Source organism: Parasteatoda tepidariorum, chromosome 1 (assembly GCF_982258835.1).
Source record: "Parasteatoda tepidariorum strain Cologne lab strain chromosome 1, Ptep-v5.0, whole genome shotgun sequence".
Classification (NCBI taxonomy): domain Eukaryota; kingdom Metazoa; phylum Arthropoda; class Arachnida; order Araneae; family Theridiidae; genus Parasteatoda; species Parasteatoda tepidariorum.
The window spans coordinates 63,338,784-63,357,124 of NC_141755.1; the positions used below are offsets into that span (position 1 = coordinate 63,338,784).

Below are 18,341 nucleotides of genomic sequence, written 5' to 3' on the forward strand. Positions count from 1 at the left end.
AATAAAAATTAATATTTAAGTGAGCAAACAACAAAATGTTTTGAAACTAAAGTTTATCATTAAGGACAAGAAGAGCACATAAGGGATTGAAATCATCAAGAACCAGTTTGTTTGTGTAAAGAGACGGAAATAGATTTGTTCTTCAATTCACTATCAAATACATTAATTTTACATGATGTTTAATCTCTGATTTGCTTTCATCGTTCATATACTAATGATTATTTAAAGTATTGAAAATTTCTATGCGCTTTCTTACATAAATATTAATTTGTGATCACAAGGAAATATAGCTTTTTAGCATCAATTTTTACAAGGTTTCTAAAAATATATGCTACATGTGGTAATTTTGAAACACAAGAATTTAAGTTTAACTGGTTACCTTTAATGGGTGCAATAAATTAGAATGATAATTTAATAATTCATCAAACAGGATCTTGATACTTAATTATTACGAAAGTAAGCATTATGCTGAAAATCAAATGTAACCGGCCGCCAGTAAATGATGTCGCATCTATTTCTCAATGTTTTTTACCATCGTTGTCACAAAGTGTCTCACTTCACCATACCACCTTGTCACATATTTAATAGTTTATGGAATATATCACGTTACGTCACATAGAAATGTATACTAACAGTTAAGAAAGAAAATAGATGTTACAGATCATATTTTCAACTTTAATAGCATGTTTCAGTGATTTGTGCGCATAATAACAATAATAATCAGATACTTTTATAACAATCATTTTTTAACAATATTTTTAACGATGTTTTTTTTAAACAATAATACTTTTTAATAAAGAAAAAAAACATAAAAATTAATAATGTACAAAACTATTTGAGCTACTGATTTTAAATATTTTCTCTTTAAAACAAAATGCATGATGTCAAATTTTTCGTGATCTCTCCTTCCACTTAAGTAATCTTGACAACATTTCATGAATATTGTCCTTCCTCTTAAAGACCTTAATCTGTGGAAGACACCTAACTTATAAGAAATAGAGAAAAAAATTACTTTATCGGCGCATGTTGAGGGATTGGTCAGAATCCCATCGTTGCAACTCTTCTCTCACAAGTTGTTCCATTTGCTGCCTCTTAGCTTTCTCATCTAAATTATCACTCTGAGGAAATAAACATATAGTTAGTTTAACCAGAAATAAAGTACACCAGCAAACATATTAAATTCAAAACGAAAATTTAAAAATGGATTGTATAAACTTAATTTACATCTGAAATTGAGTTCAGAATCTTATTCATGTTTTCCCGCCTTTTCACTTTCGCCTTCTCCATACCTTCCATTTTCACCAAAACAGCATCAATCTTGGACACAATGCTTCCAATAGAATGTTCCATTCTGTCCACACGACGTGTAAGCCTTTTGAAATAATAAAAAAAATTTTAGTAAATGTTTTCCTTTATCAAAATATTAATTATGAATAAAAATGCAGAAAATACTTTGACCATAAAGTGTCAATCTATGTCAGTAATATCATGGCTAATAAATTTTTTAAAATTTTTTTATTTACCCTTTGATGCATGTGGGACACCGATGTCCCTTACATATTTATTAAGATGCTCTACTTATAAGCAAAAGTATAATTTGGCATTTTTTAATAACAAAAACTGTCTGAGAGTTAGGTACTAAAAAAAATCTGTTAGATTATTGGAATTATATTTGTACTGAAATATAAAAATCCAAAAAAAAGTAGATTGACTCAGTAGACCTTTAGTAGTAGACCTTTAACTCAGAAAGAGACACTGATGTTTCATAACCTATGGTTCACACAGTTTCATTAGCATAAATTAATTAAATGCTAAATAAAATATTTTTCACTTATTTTGACCAAACTTGGTTCAAAATGAGAGGAAAAAATTTAACTGCAACAAATATTGTGCGAGCAAGTGAAGTAAGACGTCAGCCGAAAGATATGTCAAGAAACCGTCTAATAGCAATTTAGTGCAAAATGTGTTATTTTTAAAGAGAAATGGTCAAACTAAATATGCTGCCTCATATGTACTACTATAACTATGTGCAGCTGAAAGTATTCTTTATTCTTTTAAAAACGTGTGTCTTATATCCATCTGAAACTGTTCAGCCTTGCGTATTACTCTGGCCTACCAAGTATGTAAGAAAAAGCAAAATCTTCAAATAAATAACATTTTGTAAAAGTAAAGTAGAAAATTTAAATTCAGCAACAATTCAAAAAAAAAAAAAATAATAATAAGTAAAGAGATTTAATCATGATTATTTAAAAAAACAAACAAAAAAACTAGACAATAGCAATGCATGAAAATTCAAATTTCGCTGTAATAATCAGATCATGTGTTTTTACATTTTTTTCAGTAAATTTTTGTTGTTGATTGATTAATAAATCATTTAACTACATCTATTTTATTATCTTTTAAATAATGAACTATATGTACTGTTTTGTGGATCAATCACTTCAAAAATTTTTTGCCAATAGGAAATTGACTCAGGTAAACAAGTAAATTATTATCAAATAGGCAAACTAATTTTTACATCTTTGAAAACTCATTATCTTTCACACTTACACATTAAACTCATCAGCAGGAACGCCAGATCCCCCTCGTCCCTGCATAGCGGCAGTCACAGGCCTAGAGACATCAGAAGCAACCATACTCTGTTGGTTGTTAATCTCATCATCCAGTTGTAGTTTCTGTCCTTCCAAATCAGCAAACATTTGTAGTGTCTCTTTTTCATCTAGTTCTCTGTTTCCATCCACATCATACTTGGCAAACAGCATTTCAATCTCCAGGTCAGAGAGATTTCTCCTGCAAAATTAAAGTGAGTGCAATTAAGTGCATAATTTACTATTTAATCCTTAATATATATATATATATACATACATAATGGTGTGTGATTTAGAAGATCAAATTTAGAGCTATATCAATCATATAATGAACCTGTCATTATTAACTTAATTAAACAACAAAGAATAAAATGGGCAGGCCACGTTATCAGAATGGACGAAGACCATACCACAAAACGAGTTCTCAATGCCAGACCAGTTGGCACATGAAAAAGAGGCAGGCCGAATTTGAGATGGATAGAGGGCCTGGAGAAAGCCCTTTTGGTCTTAAAAACAAAAAATTGGAGAACACTAGCAAAAAAAAGGTTAGCCTGGAAAAAACTTCTTGAGAAGGCCAAGGCTCACCCTGGGCTGTCAAGCCATTGATGATATATATATATATGTATATAATAGAGTGTTCATAATCACTGTATTTAATATATAATTTTAGAATTCAAGTAAGAAATACATATTAAGGGTCACAAATAAATATTTAAGTTAGGGAAAAGGAAATGATTACAGAAATTTGACAAATCACTATTGAGGAAGGTGGTATTCAACGCATGCAATCGTGTTAGATTACTGAAGAAAACAGAGCAATGTTGACAATCGATTATTCGATACATTCAATTTTAGCAGGCAATTAAACCGGTTTTGAGGATCTTCATCTCACCTTCTATAATAGTGATTCCTCAAATTTTCATAATGTCTTATAACTGACTTTATAAATATCTCCATTCTAATAAAATATTATTCTCACCAAATTCGTAAAGGATAGAAAAAATACATTTATTAAACACCATCCCAGTATAACTTAGTATATAAAATTCAATATCTATAGTAATTATTAACTTAAAACAATGATTTCAGAAAAATTAAATATTATGTTACATATCAACTGTTTTGTTTTTCCTATCAACCTTTTCTAAGGTAAATATGGTTAAGTGTTAATTTCTTTTTATGATTAATTGTTGAAATTCCCACCGTGTTGTATCGCATAATAAACTTAATTTAATTTCTTTTTTCTATAGTTGGGAAAGATACTCTAGGGTAGGAAACAAAATATTTGTGTTCTGCTCTATACCCAGTTTTTACAAAATCTTATAATATATATGGAATATAGATACTGTCAAATATTAAGCGTTTCAATAGTTGAAATCTTACTCTTATCTTGCGGCTTAAAATCATAAAATGAATTCAATTAGTAAGAAGTTATAGATTAGAGAGGGCTTACTAACAAAATAGATCTTACAAAAGATTTAAATTTGAGGGCCCCTTTTACTGAAGAATAAGTATTGAAAGATAATAACTTATTGAAAACTTACGCCTTTAATTGTTGTCGAACTTCTTGATATGTTAGTTTCTTATCACCATCAGAGTCTGCGAACTTCAGAGCATTTTGTATATCTTGAATCTTGTCCCGTTTACCAAGTTTTCCAAGAATGTTATTGTAGCCCTAAAATGAAAAAAAAAAATTATCAATGACAATAGCATACAAACTGGTTGAAAATTAGAGTATCATAAATAGAGGGAGTTTCATTATGAATACAGAGTGTTCTGTAATCACTTTAATGTATATTTTTAGAATCCTTTTAAAAATGAAGTACACATATTAGGGGCTGTAATTTATCTTTATCAAGGAAAAAACAAAACGCTTTGGAAATCTGTCAAATCAGTAGTATAGAAGGCAAGACTGAAATCATGAAAACCTGTTTAATTGCCTGAAATTGAGGTGTCTTCATAATCTCTCTTTTTTGCACAGACACTCTTTATGACAACTCCTAAGATGCATGCTTTTTTACTTCATTTTTGAGCATAAATTTAAAAGTATATTATTGTAAAAATGAACTTTAAAAACTAAGCTCTTTAAGGGTTGCAATCTAATTTTTAGGTGATAAAAAATTTTGACTCTTTATTAATGAAATTAGAAGATACAAAAGAAGGATTAAAATAATAAAAAACTAGTTTATTTGCCTAAGACAACTGGAATGTATTAGTTTTTTGCAACTAACTGTCTTTAAGCAAGATATATCTTTAAATAAACCAGTTTCAAATGATTTTAACCCTTCCCTTGCTCTTTATCGTCCTCAATAAGATTTGGTCTAAATTTAAAAACATTAGTAAATTAATGTGAATAAATTTAAGCTAACATGCATAGTTATTAAATATTATTTTTTATAATATAGATTCCAAAAACATTTATTAAGGTCAATCAGTATATTACACCTTTAAGTGATAAATAAGTTACATCCATTTTCCCAGAGAATTATAATATATAATCTAAGTTCGTAGTAAAAGTACAGTTAAAGAATCTTTGAAAAGCAAATACCTATCTCTCTTTTCTATATATATATATATTCCTGATTCTTCTATAACCCTATGAGAACAAAAATTTCCTCTTCCATTTCAACAGAAAATCTAAATTGTTTACATACATAGGAAAAGTATGATCAAAACACCAAGCAACACACAGTGTGAAATTCGGGAATTAAAAAAATTAACAAAAAAAAAAATCCATTTTTATAAAAGAGATTTAAGAGAGGTTCGTACAGAAAAAAAGGAGTGAATATTAAAACAATTGGACAAAGGAACTCACCTTTTTGAAGAAGTCTGCAATTTCGAATTCACTATTAGAATTAGCAATTTCTGATTTTACTTCAGCATAGGTATCGTTAATGATGGCCAAGAACATATTCTGTGGGAGAAGAATTTATTTTTAAGTAATGCATTTAGTAAGAGAAAGTAACTAAGTAAAAATAAAAAAAAATATATGCTACTTTTGTGATATGCATAATTTTCATAATAAAATTAAATCTAAGTAACTATTTAAGAAAAAGTGAATAAATTAGTTACCATTAAAACGAAGAATACGAAGAAAATGTAACTCAGGAAATATATAGGTCCCAGTACTCTGTTGGCATTCTCCAATGCCTCAAAATCGAAATCTCCCAATATGAGGCGGAGTAACGCAAATCTGAAACAATATTTTATTACTTCAGATGAAATTTTATGCAGATTGTTCTGTTATAACTACAATTAATAGAATTTTTGTTGTTGTTATTAATGCAACTTGCCAATACCTTCACGCCTGCTTGAAATAGAGAAAATTTTTAAGCAGAGGGGGTGTTTCTTGTTTTTTCTGTGGTGCCATCTATGGTCAAGAATACGACTTCAGCCACACACACGTCTCAGCCAGTTTTACAACAGGACCCAATTATACTCCACTAATTCAATTTGAATTATACTCCGCTGACCTGAACCAGAAAATAACCAATCTGCAATTCAGTATCCCCAGAGGTATTGATTTATGGGAATTTGGAATACTTTGTGGTCCTGATAGATTTAACATGCACCAGTAACCATTAAATACACTAGGATTCTTTGGCCGGTGGGATTCGAACTCACGTTTTCGCGTCTGCGAGCCCACATATCCGACCAACCAGGCTATCCCGGTTCATAAAATTTTTAAAATCCTTTTCAAAAAAGTATGCATATTAGGTCTTAAAAGGCATTAAAAATTATAAAATAACTGTTTAATAATAGAAAAACAAAAATGGTAATTAAACCAGACAAATCTCTACTGAGAAGGGTGAGACTGAGAACATCAAAGCTTGTTTAATTTCTGACTAGAAAATTTTCTCCAGGCAATCAAACTGGTTTTGATGTTATTAGTCTTCCTTACTAGTGTGTTATTAGATCTCGACAGCGTTGTTTCTTTTCTTTTGTTTCAATATTAATTTCCAACCTTTAATTTGCTTTTGAAACTTTAAAACATTTTAAACTTTATTTTTGCGAAAAATTATAAAAAAATATGTATTAAAGGCAGACATTACAAAACACTCATTATGCATTAAGTGCAAAAAGAACACTTGTTAAAATTGGCAACATGTTATATGGGACGTGGTAGTCAAGAGGTTACAACATCCGACTTTGGTCCAGAGGGACCAGGGTTTGATCCTTAAAGACACACTGAGTACATGCGATATGCGTGCTCGTAAAATCTGTGGAATCAAGTCCTATAAAAAGAAGAAGAATTGATACTTGATTACTTACACAGCTGTACCAAATGTGCTAAACTCTTTCACAATACTTCCAAATAAAAGGTAACCAAGTTGAGCGAAGGCAAAAAATACAATGAAGAACATAACAGCAAATCCTCCAATGTCTTTGGAGCACTGAAAAAGTAAAAATTTAAGTTAAAAAACAAAATTTATATTAAAAAACACAATTTAATATAAAAATCAGTCCTTAGTAAAGCAATTATTATAGAAAATATAATAAAAGCTTGTAATATTGCCTTTATATAAGAATTGCAATTGCCAATTAATATGTCAATTTTGTCAACTTCTAAATTTTTTATTGTTAAAAAAATTTCTGTCAAGATTTTTTTAATCTATTTATGTTGGTGTTTCAAATGCTAATAATAACCTTAATGTAGAAAAACTATACTGTCATACTTTTTTTCCCTCATCCATTTTCCTAGCAGTGATAAAAAAAAGTAAAAATAATCACTATTCTAACCTTGCCCTTAAATAAAGAAAATTTCCTGTCAAATTTTTAAGATTAAATGTTAATTAAATTAAAACATAATTTGAAGCCTGTATTCTAACTTTAGAGCTTAAGTAACATTTGTGCAGTCTGTCTTTTATATAATTTTTTAAGAAAATAAATTATAAATAAATTTTTTATTTACATAAATTAAACAGTGTGCAAAAAAAGTAAACATCCTGAATAACTCTTGATTTAATGATCAAATTTACAGACACTAGGATTTAATCTTAATGATTCGTGGGCTTAACCTTTAATAAGTTAATTGATTAGTGAAGATAACATTTTATTTTATAAAATGAAATACAAAATCACGCTTTTTCAGAATAAAAATATCTTTGGGGTGGATTCGAATTCTTGAATTTAAAATATGGGGGTAGAAGTAAGCTCGAAAATAAAAACCGAATAACAAATTGTTTGCACATGATTATAAAACATGTTCATCCAAAGAAAACGATACATAGAAAATTATTTATAATTATTTACTATTTTTTTTAATAAAGAGTTAAGAATTTTTTAATTTTAATGTATTTGAATTTTTACACTAGTACTTAAATCCATTTAATTATTTCTAAAAACCAAAATCGAAAATTTGACGGAAATTAGTAGTTTATAAGTAAAAATGTAAAAGTACGACTTCTTTGAGATGGCACAAATAAGTAAAAAGCGAAACTAACATTAAGGGGTGAAAATGCTCGACCATTCTCATCAAATTATTGGGGAAATATTTTCTAAATTGCAACTACTCAGACCCTATTTTGAGTGACAAGAATCTGAATTTGTCAAAAAAAGTACTTTTTTAGTGGAAGTATATTTTTGTACCTGATTTCGTAACTTAAAACATCATCTGTATTAATAAATCAGCATAATTACCCACAGCAAATAGATTCTGCTGTGATTAGACCCCTCGAACCATTGAGTCCTAGTATTTGAAAATCCAATCATTAAATCAAAAATTATTCAGGGTGTTTTTTTTCCTGTATAAGGAATTAATAATTTTATATAAATGGGGAAAATTACTCTAGACAAAGTGGAGGAGAGCTGAGTCATAGTTTTGTTGAAACTGATGTATTTAAAAACTTTTATCCAAGCGATGAAAATATCTACTGCTATAGCATTATTATACTGCATTTGCCAGAATCCTAAAAACTCGAAATCCGGGAAAATGTCCGGTTTACTCAAGAGTTCTTCCAGCATATTATCAACCACTATTGTTCTTAATGCAGAAAAGGCTATGCAAACCAAGGAAACCTGAAAAGAGAATAAATAATTAAACTTTTTCTACATGAACAAACTCATTTGGTTCATGAACATTATGCAAGGTGTTCCTTCATAACCAACCTTATTATATCTTTTTATAATCTTAAAAAATATTTCATTAAGAAGTCACGAAATAGTATTGTAATGAGTTTGACCTATTGATATAGTTAAAGTGAAGGTGGGAATTAATTATTATTTGACAGTGAATCTGAATAATAAAATTTTTAGTACATTTAAAAACAGGCAGAATATAACATTTTTGTAAGACCTTAAGGCCTAAAAAATTTATATTGTATGAAAAACATATATTTCATGAATAAAAAACATATTTTCTTTAAAAATTTCTTTTTTTTTGGTATTTGATATTTCATTGAAAGCAGAAAGTGGTCAAAATGTCATTTGAAGATAACTTTTATTTTCAACAATCATGAATCATACTGTGTATGGCAAAAAGCTCCAAATGGAATAAGAGCACTCTAGCTAGTTGGAAATTAATCGAAATTTAGATTAATGAAAAATTATATTTGGTGATAAAATGACAACAAAAGTTCTGCTTGTATTGGTAAGGAAACGATTAAAAATTGTATTGTTTTCCAGAGCAAGTAGGCACATAACTAATCAGAAAGTTATTAAAATTTCGATTAATCATAAAATCCATTTGACGATAAAATCTGGTTGCACAAAATGATTAAAACTTGGTAAATATTTAATTAAAATTATTGTATTATGTAAAAATTTCAATGCTCTAGCTAGTCGGAAAGTAGTTGACATTCCGATTGAAAGATTTCACACTCACTCCTAGACAAGAAATGGGGTGATAAAAATTTAGCAAAAAAATATCCTCAGTGAAAGTTGAATGCATTTTAGCATTATTTGACAAAAGACTGGGTTTTGATGGTTTTAATTCCTCCCTTGCTCTTATCCATATTAATGTTGTTTTATTCTGATTAAATAATGTTTTGTTTTTTTCTGAATATTAATTTGCAGTCTAATGTAAATTTTTTTTTGCTTACATTTTTATAAAGATTTTAAAAGTATTATAATAAAAGCATGGATTAAAAAACATCTTGTACTCTTTAATGATATAAGGTAAACTATATGCAGTGATTTCAATTCTAAGATTTACGTACCAAAATAACCATAAGATCAAGAATATTCCAAACTTCAGAAAAATAGGAGCAGCCATTTTTCTTGATCTGTACGAAAATGACATATATTATTTTTCTTTCATTTTAAAACAATTATTTATTTAATGAAAAATAACCAACAAAATTAAGCTATTAATAATCATAAATAATTACTTCGAGGGACTCTTCAACGATGTAATAAAGAATGAAAAGAACTATTGTAACTTCACAAGCCATAATGAAATAATCATATGGATTGACATATCTGAGTAGTTTCACAGTTCGAAAACTCCAAGATGGAATCATACCCCCCGTGGCTGGAAATTCAAAACATAATCTGAAAATAAAAATAAAAATAAACTGTGGTACAAACAAATAACTTTAAAAATTTTGAACTGTTGAATGAAAACTATTTAATATTATAAAATGAAAACTATAGAATTAAAGTGTAGAATTGAATAAGTAAAATCTTATAATTCTGCATCCATGTTTACATAAAAAATTTAAAAAAAAGCTTCATATTAGTTTTACAGAAAACTTTTTAAATAAAATTTTTCAAATAACAGAGCAATTGTTAATAGTTCAATAGTCGCAGGTTATGGCACTGCACATTGTGAAGGCCGGAGTTTTATCTCTGGTGTTGGCTTGAAGCCCACGCAGCTTCAGATGGATTGGTACAAGTGTGTCTGAGAAGTAAAAATGGCTGGTGCGCAATACAGGCCACAGTGCCGCTATCATGCCGTTTATCTCGAAAATGTGAAAACTTCACTTCCATGACCTGCTTGGCTTTGTCCCAGGTGTTGGGTTGAAGCCCACGCTGCTTCAGCTTGATGAGTATTGGTTTGTCTGGGAAGTAAAAGCAGCTGGTGCGCGATACACATCACAGTGGCATTATCAGACCATTTATCTCGAAAATGTGAAAGCTTAACTTCTATGACCAGTAAGTAAAAGAATACAAAATATTTAATTCTATAATATCAGAACTTTCTTTGAAAGAAACGAGCAAAGCAGCAGAATTTTCAGAAGAAAGAATAATTGAAGCAATAAACAAAAAAGAGAACAATGGAAATAAAAATATGGCCACTGAAGCCGACGTCTTCAGGGGGTACCAGCTCCGGAAGACATTAAACAAAACCTTTTCTATTGAGAGAGCCAGACAAATGTCAAAATTTGTACCCTCAGTACCCCGAAGGTTTTGCAAAAGTCTGGGAAAAATACAAGAAATACATAAAATCAAATCAGAAAAGAAATTTCAAACAAACCCTTGAGAATATAATAAAAAAATGAAGTTATTTTTGTAGGGCTCAGTTCAGTTTTGCATTATTATATTCTCAAGATTTTGTTTGAAATTTCTCTTCTGATTTGATTTTATGTATTTTTCCTGGACTTTTGCAAAAAATTTGGGGTACCGAGGGAGCAAATTTTCGACATTTGTCTGGCTCTCTCAATAGAAAAGGTTTTGCTCTATGGCTTCTGGAGCTGGTCCCCCCAGAAGACGTCTGCTTCGGTGGCCATATTTTTACTTCATTCGTTTTATTTTTTCTTTATTGCTTCTATGACCAGCTTGGTTTTATCTCTCGTGTAAGCGTAGTACAGAGACTATAATGCCATTATTGTGTCATTTGTTTTGAAATCATGAAACCTTAATCTCCATGAACCCCTTGGTGGTCAACTAGCTGTGGTCAGAGTGCTTTACTTTACTTTTCGCAATCAGAACAATAATTCATTTCCATCTTTGTGTTAAATACTGAATATTTTTTTTTAAAAATAGTTTCTTTTATCTCCTCTATTTTTAGATATTAGTTGTGAGTAGAGTATTTTAAACAGTAGTAAGTCCTAAGATAAATGCTCGCAAAAAAATTAAGATACTTTAAAGTTACTTACTTTACAACGCAAAATAAGTTTAAATTAGCATTGTAAATAGTAAAATCGATCATCACTGCACGCGTTGCTCTTGAAATCCACAAATTCTGCTTAAGTATCTCCAATCGTGCCAGAGCTTGTTTTTTCGATATTCCAAGATCCCTAAAAGAGCCGGCTCCTGTATAGGTGGCTAGAAGTGCCCAGTGGTTGGAGCCATTCATTTCCTTCTCTGTGTGGTAAACCCATCTAAAGTACAATAAGAGAGAAGTAAAATAGGAGAAGTAAAGTACAAAAGGAGAACAAAAATGTTCATACATATCTAGACTATAGTAAAACAAACCAATAATTAATTTACTAGTAACTAGATACTACTAGTAAGTTATCTCAGCTAGCAAAGGATGATATGTATATAGAGAGAGGAAACAATATTTAAACTATATGAATGCTTTTTTTCTTCTAATGGCCGGCATTGAATTCTTATGTTCTTTGCCTAGGAAGATGCCGGAAGTATTACTCATTTAACGTTACCCAAGGGGCACCTGTGAACCTAAGTTACGAAGGCGAGCAACATTACCCACGCTGCACTGCCACAGATACCCGTTTATAGGGTGGGCAACATTCACACAATATAGAGCAATACACAGAGGGAAACGTCAATGCTCTGAGCCGGATTCGAACCCGCAGAGCAGTCAGGCATGCTAACCGCTCGACCATCTGGCTGGCAACTATATGAATGTAAACTTTGATAACTTTTGAGCGATTGCGAGATTCGGTTAAAAACTTGGCAGTTGAACGTGGATGTATGATGGAATATTTTTTCCAACAATAATACTCATTCTCTTGTTGGTTTTCCGATGAAAATGCAGAAATGCAACATTGTTAAATGAAAATTGATCAACAAAGCCACCCTATTCTCCCAATCTCAAGCCTTGTGAATTTTTTTGTGAGACAAGCAAAAAGAGACTAAGTTGGAGCAGATAACTCCAAATCCATTGCAGTACTGTCATTCAGGAGATCATCCAAAGTATCGCTATCTCAAAACTTCTAGCAAATTTTGCAGCATTTAACTATTTATCTGCAGCATACCACATCAAGCATGTTACACATGTTATAAACTAAATGCGTATATCTGTACACTGAGCTTTGTAAAGGATTGGGTTAACTTAAAGCCAATTCTGCTTCAGACAGATGGGTAGCAGCTTGTCTGAGAAATAAAGGCGGCATATGCGTCCCCTCAAAATCACGGAGTGTCAATCCGCATGAACCCATTTGTCCATAAAGGCTGTTCGTAAATGCTTTACTCTTCAGCTCAATGATTGTAAATAGTTATTAGTAAATAAGCTAACATAAAACAAGAAAAATTCAAAATTTTTAATACTAACGCTGATCCGTTCATTAATCCAAAAGGTTCTTGATCTTCTATATGAGGATTATACACATCATAACATTGAGTTATGGCTTTTTTGAAATCTGAATGGACATTGCAGGAATCATTACGGACCCTCAGTTGTCTAATTCGAGGGGAGCCAAGAAGCCTATTCTCGTATAATATATTCCGGTCATCATTGTTGGTTTCTTGGTCATTATACCAATTTTCCCAGTACAAGTTTTCAACCAACACATCTTTAGCAAACTGAAAATAATAAATGAAAATATGTCAGAATAGAGCAAAACCTTTCTCAAAAAATAAGCATTGCTTAAAATTATACAGATAGGTATTCATTAATCACTGCACTTAATGTATATTTTTAGAATTCTAGTCAAAAAGGAAATAATAAATGTACGCAAATTAATATCTAAGCAAAGAAGACAAAATTTAAAACTTTTAAACTTATTTAATTGCTGGAGATAAGAGAGAGGAGTTAATTTATTAAAGACACATTTAAGCTCCATCAGACAATAAAAAAACATGTTTTGTTACTTTCATCCTCGCCCTCTTCAGGGGTGATAATTAAATTTGGGTAATGTTTTTATTTTTTTTCTCGCAAAAATATTAATTTGCGACCCCCTTTCGATGACTGATTTTTTCATTGGGCTCATGAGCGATCTAGAACAGTAAAAATTAGGTTTAAAATGAAACTTCAAACAAAAAAAGGTTTTAACCTCTGAAAAACTGCTAAGCACCCTCCTCGTAGTAAGTGGTAAAAAGTTGCACGATCACGCGTGTCGCTTTTAGGCGGGAAGAGGAAATGAAGGAAACTTATATATTTCTAATTATACAAATGAAATTTTTTAGATGGAATTCTGTGCTAAATCGATTTAAACCAAACCTGTGACACTAAGTATATTAGTTGAGAAGTCATAAGGATTTTATGCATAGAAAGTACAATTTTATAACTGTAAGCATCGATATATCTGTATTTTATAACTGTAAGCATCGATATAAGATCTTATAATATAAGATCTTATATAAGATTATATATTCATATAAGATTAAGATTTTATATTCATATAAGATTTTATATGGCTATTTAGACACGTGAGGCATTGTTTCTGGTGTATGTTCTGACGCAAAATCGAATTAGAGTCAATAGGGCTATTATTTCTGAAGTTGCAATATTATTTATAAATAAAAAGTACTGATTTTGACCAGTACCTATTTCGTTTAAGACATTAATATTTAGTTACTATTTAGACCAAGAAAATATATTTCCTATAAAAAAATTTCTACATGTAAGAATTTTTTTAAAAATTCAATTTCTCAGGAACTATCAGACCAATTTCGCTCAAATTTTTTATTTTTGTAATGTAAAATTATTTTCTATAAAATTATATCAACAATTGTATACCTTAAAATTCAAAAGCTTTTCGACTATTATTAAATAAAATAATAAATATTTACTAAAAGTTATATTTTGTAGGGAAATATCTATGGATAAACAAACTTTATAGTTGTGTGTAAAAAAATTTCAATTCGCTTAAAAAGTTTTCGAAAAGTGGCGAAATAAGAAAAAAATAACATTAAGGGTCCTAACCTAGATTAAGGGTCCTAATTCCTAGATCAAGTATTGGGACAAGCTAATCTTTACGGAGGGCTTTTTGATGGAACTAACAGGTATTTGCGTTGCATGAAGCGGAAAACCAAGAAAACCTCCTACGGTTAGCCCGACACCAAGGGGATTCCAACCCATGATCATTCTACCACTGAGGATATTTTACATCAGCACTGCGGTCGGTGCGAGCTGGATACAGAATTCGTATCAACAAGCCATTCGTATCAAAGGATTCGAACCTGGGTCATTTCATTGGCAGGCAAATGCTCCATCCCCTGAGCGATCACGGAATGATTAGTTTCATTAAAAAAAATTTCCACCAAGGCAAATTCGTCCTATGGCTTGATCCAAAAGTTCACCTCGTCTTTGGGGTTGGGTTTAAAATTGCAAGGGCGATTGATATAGTAGCTAATCCGATATGGATTTTACACCAGGCATAAAATAAAATAAACATAAATGAAAAGAGGTCTTGACACATACTTTCCAAAAGTCAGTCATTTGAGTAGCTTCTCTCATCGATCCTGATCCATCAGCAAACGATGAATCCAAAAATAATTCACTTATCACTTTCGTTTGGTAATACATAGAGGGATTCATCATACCAAAAGTCACTGTAAAAGTAACATTTTCATGAAACTGGAACTTAGAGTATTCATGTTTGATATTCATATGCAGTTATAATGAAAGAAGCAATTGTGCAGGGTGTCGATGCCCGTAATAATTGGTTTTTCTAATCTCCGTTAAGAACTTTACAATACAAGTTTGATTCGAAGTTAAGAGTTATAAGAGAAGAGTGAGGGGGAAAAATGTTAGAAGAGTTAGAGAGGGGAAAAAAACATTATCGAAATGTGACAAATTATTATCGAGATTGAGTAGATCAGGGAGACATTAAAATAATCTTTAAAGCAGTTGATTAGCGAGAGAAGTGCTCCAAATCTATCTCAATAACGATTTTAGTCGGGAGCTGCTTTTTAATTCCTTTCAAGAAATGTATCTGCTTTTAATTATATTAAACCCTTCTTTGCTGGGATTGACATTAGTCACGATTCTTTAATTTTTGCTTATATGTTTTTCTTTTTTCTGTCATATAAGTATCAATTTGTGACCTCGAATGGGCATATTCTCTAACTATAGAAAGAATCTTAAGAATAATGATTAAGAAATACGCTGTGTGTAGAGTACAAAGTGGAAATGCTTCTTTTATTGATGATACTTACTGATTGAAAGCAGAACCAAAAAGATGATGTAAGTAAAAAGTTCTCGAAGAGTTGTTCTGACGTACCATTCTTTGTCCCCCTCCTTGCCTTTCATCTGCCGAGTGGACCATAATCCTATGATATAAAAAGAATATAATGAAGCAGAGCACACATGAAGGAAAATAGGAATGCTAAATTCCGAAAACAAAGATTAAATAAATAATAACTTGAGATTAATGAGATGAAAATTGAACTAGTGCTTAAAGTGTGATTAAATTTCCAAATGCATTTTCTTGAAAATTGCATGGCTAGTGCGCTTTTCTTTTATTTTAGATGATGAATACCCTTATGGTCTATGTAACTTTCCCTTGTTAGAATGGGTGCATAGAGACGCATTTATTCTTAACTTTCCTTCCTCTATTAACTCGATCCTCTTAGTTCTATTAATAAATAATTTAACTGTTCACTATCATTTGTAAAATAAAATTTAAAAATATGCATTGTATTAATACAGAAAGCTAGGAAAATATCACGTTAGATAACAAGCGCAAATTTATCAATTGCAATAAATTCAAAAGATTTCTTAAACAGCTATGATTTTAATATTTTAGAAACTGAAACTTATTTGTCGTATTCAAGGGCGCCGGCAGAATAATATAAAAGGGGGTGCAACCCTCTAACAAACTACCCTCCCCTCCCCCTGAAAAAAAATTAAAATATTCTGCTATTACATTTTGTTTTGTTATTACATATACTTTCATCTGTTCATTTTTTCAAGATACATTTCTTCATTGTTAGCAAGATATTTAAAAAAAAAGTACGAATTTCTTTTACTTGCAAATTTTGCCTAGAGGCCATCGCGCTGGCATAGCTACTGACTTTGAAACACAAATAACTACAAACAGTAGTTTCGTATACTAACGTGTTTGTGCACGCTTAACATTATTTATTGTGTTGATGAAGTTTTACAGTTGCGAGAAGTCAGCTTGTGTTATACACCTTTGTTAAACTGAATAACTAATAGAAAATATAATATTATTTACATTTTATTAAATGAAATTTAAAAATATAGCTTGGATATCTGCCAAGTTTGTGAATGCTCAGTGTGCATAAGAAAAGAATCAAAGATGACTCAGAATTCATTGAAAAAGTTAAAAACAGATTTGGACAGCAAACAAGACGATTACAATTCTTGTTTGATTAAACAATTTTTTAATTGTTATGTATCAATAATTACTTAATTATTTGTCTTTCCATAAAAATATGCTTAATAAAAAAAAATTTATAATTTTTTTTTTCTGTATCTCTTTAATTGTTTTTTAAAAAAAAGCCAGGGGGGTGCAAGTGCACCCCCTTGCACCCCGATGCCGGCGCCCTTGGTCGTATTCATACTTCCAAAGAAAATTAGTAGCTTTAAAAAAGAACTTTAGTTTTATCTCAGAAATAGCTCCTAAAACTGAAACAAATAACTGGATCAAGTCTGAAATGTTGTTGTGTTGTTTCCAGCAATGCCAGCAAGCCTGCCAGATGATAACCAAGCGAATTTAAGGTAGACGGCGAGTTTCTTCTTTTGCAGTGGGAGCTTCTATGGCCAAGAATATGACTTCAGCCCCACACACACACCACAGCCCGTTTTTTAGGGAGTTATTCATTCATTCACAGATCTTGATTTTGACCTGAATCAGAGAACGATCAATCTTCGATTCAGTACCCCTCAAAGATATGATTTGTAATGGGAACAAGGAGGACTTTGTGACCCTACTGACTTAACGTCCACCAGCCACCATTTACAACACTTTAACCTGCGGGGATCGAACTCACGATCTCCTACACATGAGCCCAACGCAATACCAACCAAGCTATCTCGGCCAGTCTACCCAGTTAGGCTTAGTCTATGATACTATCATGACATACTTCATAGTACTGTTCATGTTTCCCAAAATATATGGTGACTGTAATTTTTTACTTATATTAAACGACGCCCTGTTTACTACGATTGTATGTAACTTGGCCAAAGAATACCTGTCTATCCTTGTTTGCCATGGTATGTAATATGCATTGTACTTTTGTATATTCGATTATATGTGTTTTCCTTTTATTTCTTTGTGTAAATTTAAAATAACTTTTATGGTTACCATTATGGATCATGTTATCCGAGGTAACCGAAATATTTCTTGTTTGTTTGTTTCTTTTCTTGTAAATAATAATTATAATAACAATAAAATTGAAACACTGGGTAATTAAAACGTTTTGAAATAAAATAAGTCAACGTTTTAATGAAAATAAAAGTTTAAGGTAAAATAAACCTTTATTTTGCCAAAAAACATTTTTCTGGAGTTTCTCATTTCTCTGTCGCAGGTTCATATTGAGACAGATTACCAATAAAGCGGCATAAGAAGTAAGAAATATGTAATGGATTGATATTCTTTCCTTGCGCGGACATTTTAAGCATGCAAATTATCGGTTAGAATCTCCTTGACGTTGAACTCACCGTCCGTTGTCCGGGTTGAATTAAGTCACGGATATGAACATTAATATACGCAAGTC

The 18,341-nt window shown here is 30.8% G+C and overlaps 2 protein-coding genes across 2 annotated transcripts in view; one reads left to right on the forward strand and one right to left on the reverse strand.

Annotated features, from left to right (window-relative positions):
* The window catches only part of LOC107444550 (polycystin-2), a 39,215-nt gene that overhangs the window by 4,813 nt on the left and 16,061 nt on the right, over window positions 1-18,341 (reverse strand). Inside the window, exons 2-15 of the mRNA XM_043038750.3 lie at window positions 15,816-15,929; window positions 15,079-15,209; window positions 12,988-13,238; window positions 11,627-11,851; window positions 9,917-10,079; window positions 9,746-9,811; window positions 8,376-8,606; window positions 6,861-6,982; window positions 5,661-5,781; window positions 5,404-5,502; window positions 4,133-4,263; window positions 2,551-2,790; window positions 1,225-1,372; window positions 1,013-1,118 (exon numbers count right to left, since the gene is read on the reverse strand). Coding sequence (XP_042894684.1) covers window positions 1,014-1,118; window positions 1,225-1,372; window positions 2,551-2,790; window positions 4,133-4,263; window positions 5,404-5,502; window positions 5,661-5,781; window positions 6,861-6,982; window positions 8,376-8,606; window positions 9,746-9,811; window positions 9,917-10,079; window positions 11,627-11,851; window positions 12,988-13,238; window positions 15,079-15,209; window positions 15,816-15,929 — 2,147 coding nt within the window. The 3' untranslated portion in view covers window position 1,013. The remainder of the gene's footprint in view (window positions 1-1,012; window positions 1,119-1,224; window positions 1,373-2,550; window positions 2,791-4,132; window positions 4,264-5,403; window positions 5,503-5,660; window positions 5,782-6,860; window positions 6,983-8,375; window positions 8,607-9,745; window positions 9,812-9,916; window positions 10,080-11,626; window positions 11,852-12,987; window positions 13,239-15,078; window positions 15,210-15,815; window positions 15,930-18,341) is intronic.
* The window catches only part of Myo61F (unconventional myosin 61F), an 89,877-nt gene continuing 74,203 nt past the window's right edge, over window positions 2,668-18,341 (forward strand). The window contains exon 1 of the mRNA XM_071179718.2: window positions 2,668-2,803. The gene's annotated coding sequence lies outside the window, so the exon portion shown is untranslated. The remainder of the gene's footprint in view (window positions 2,804-18,341) is intronic.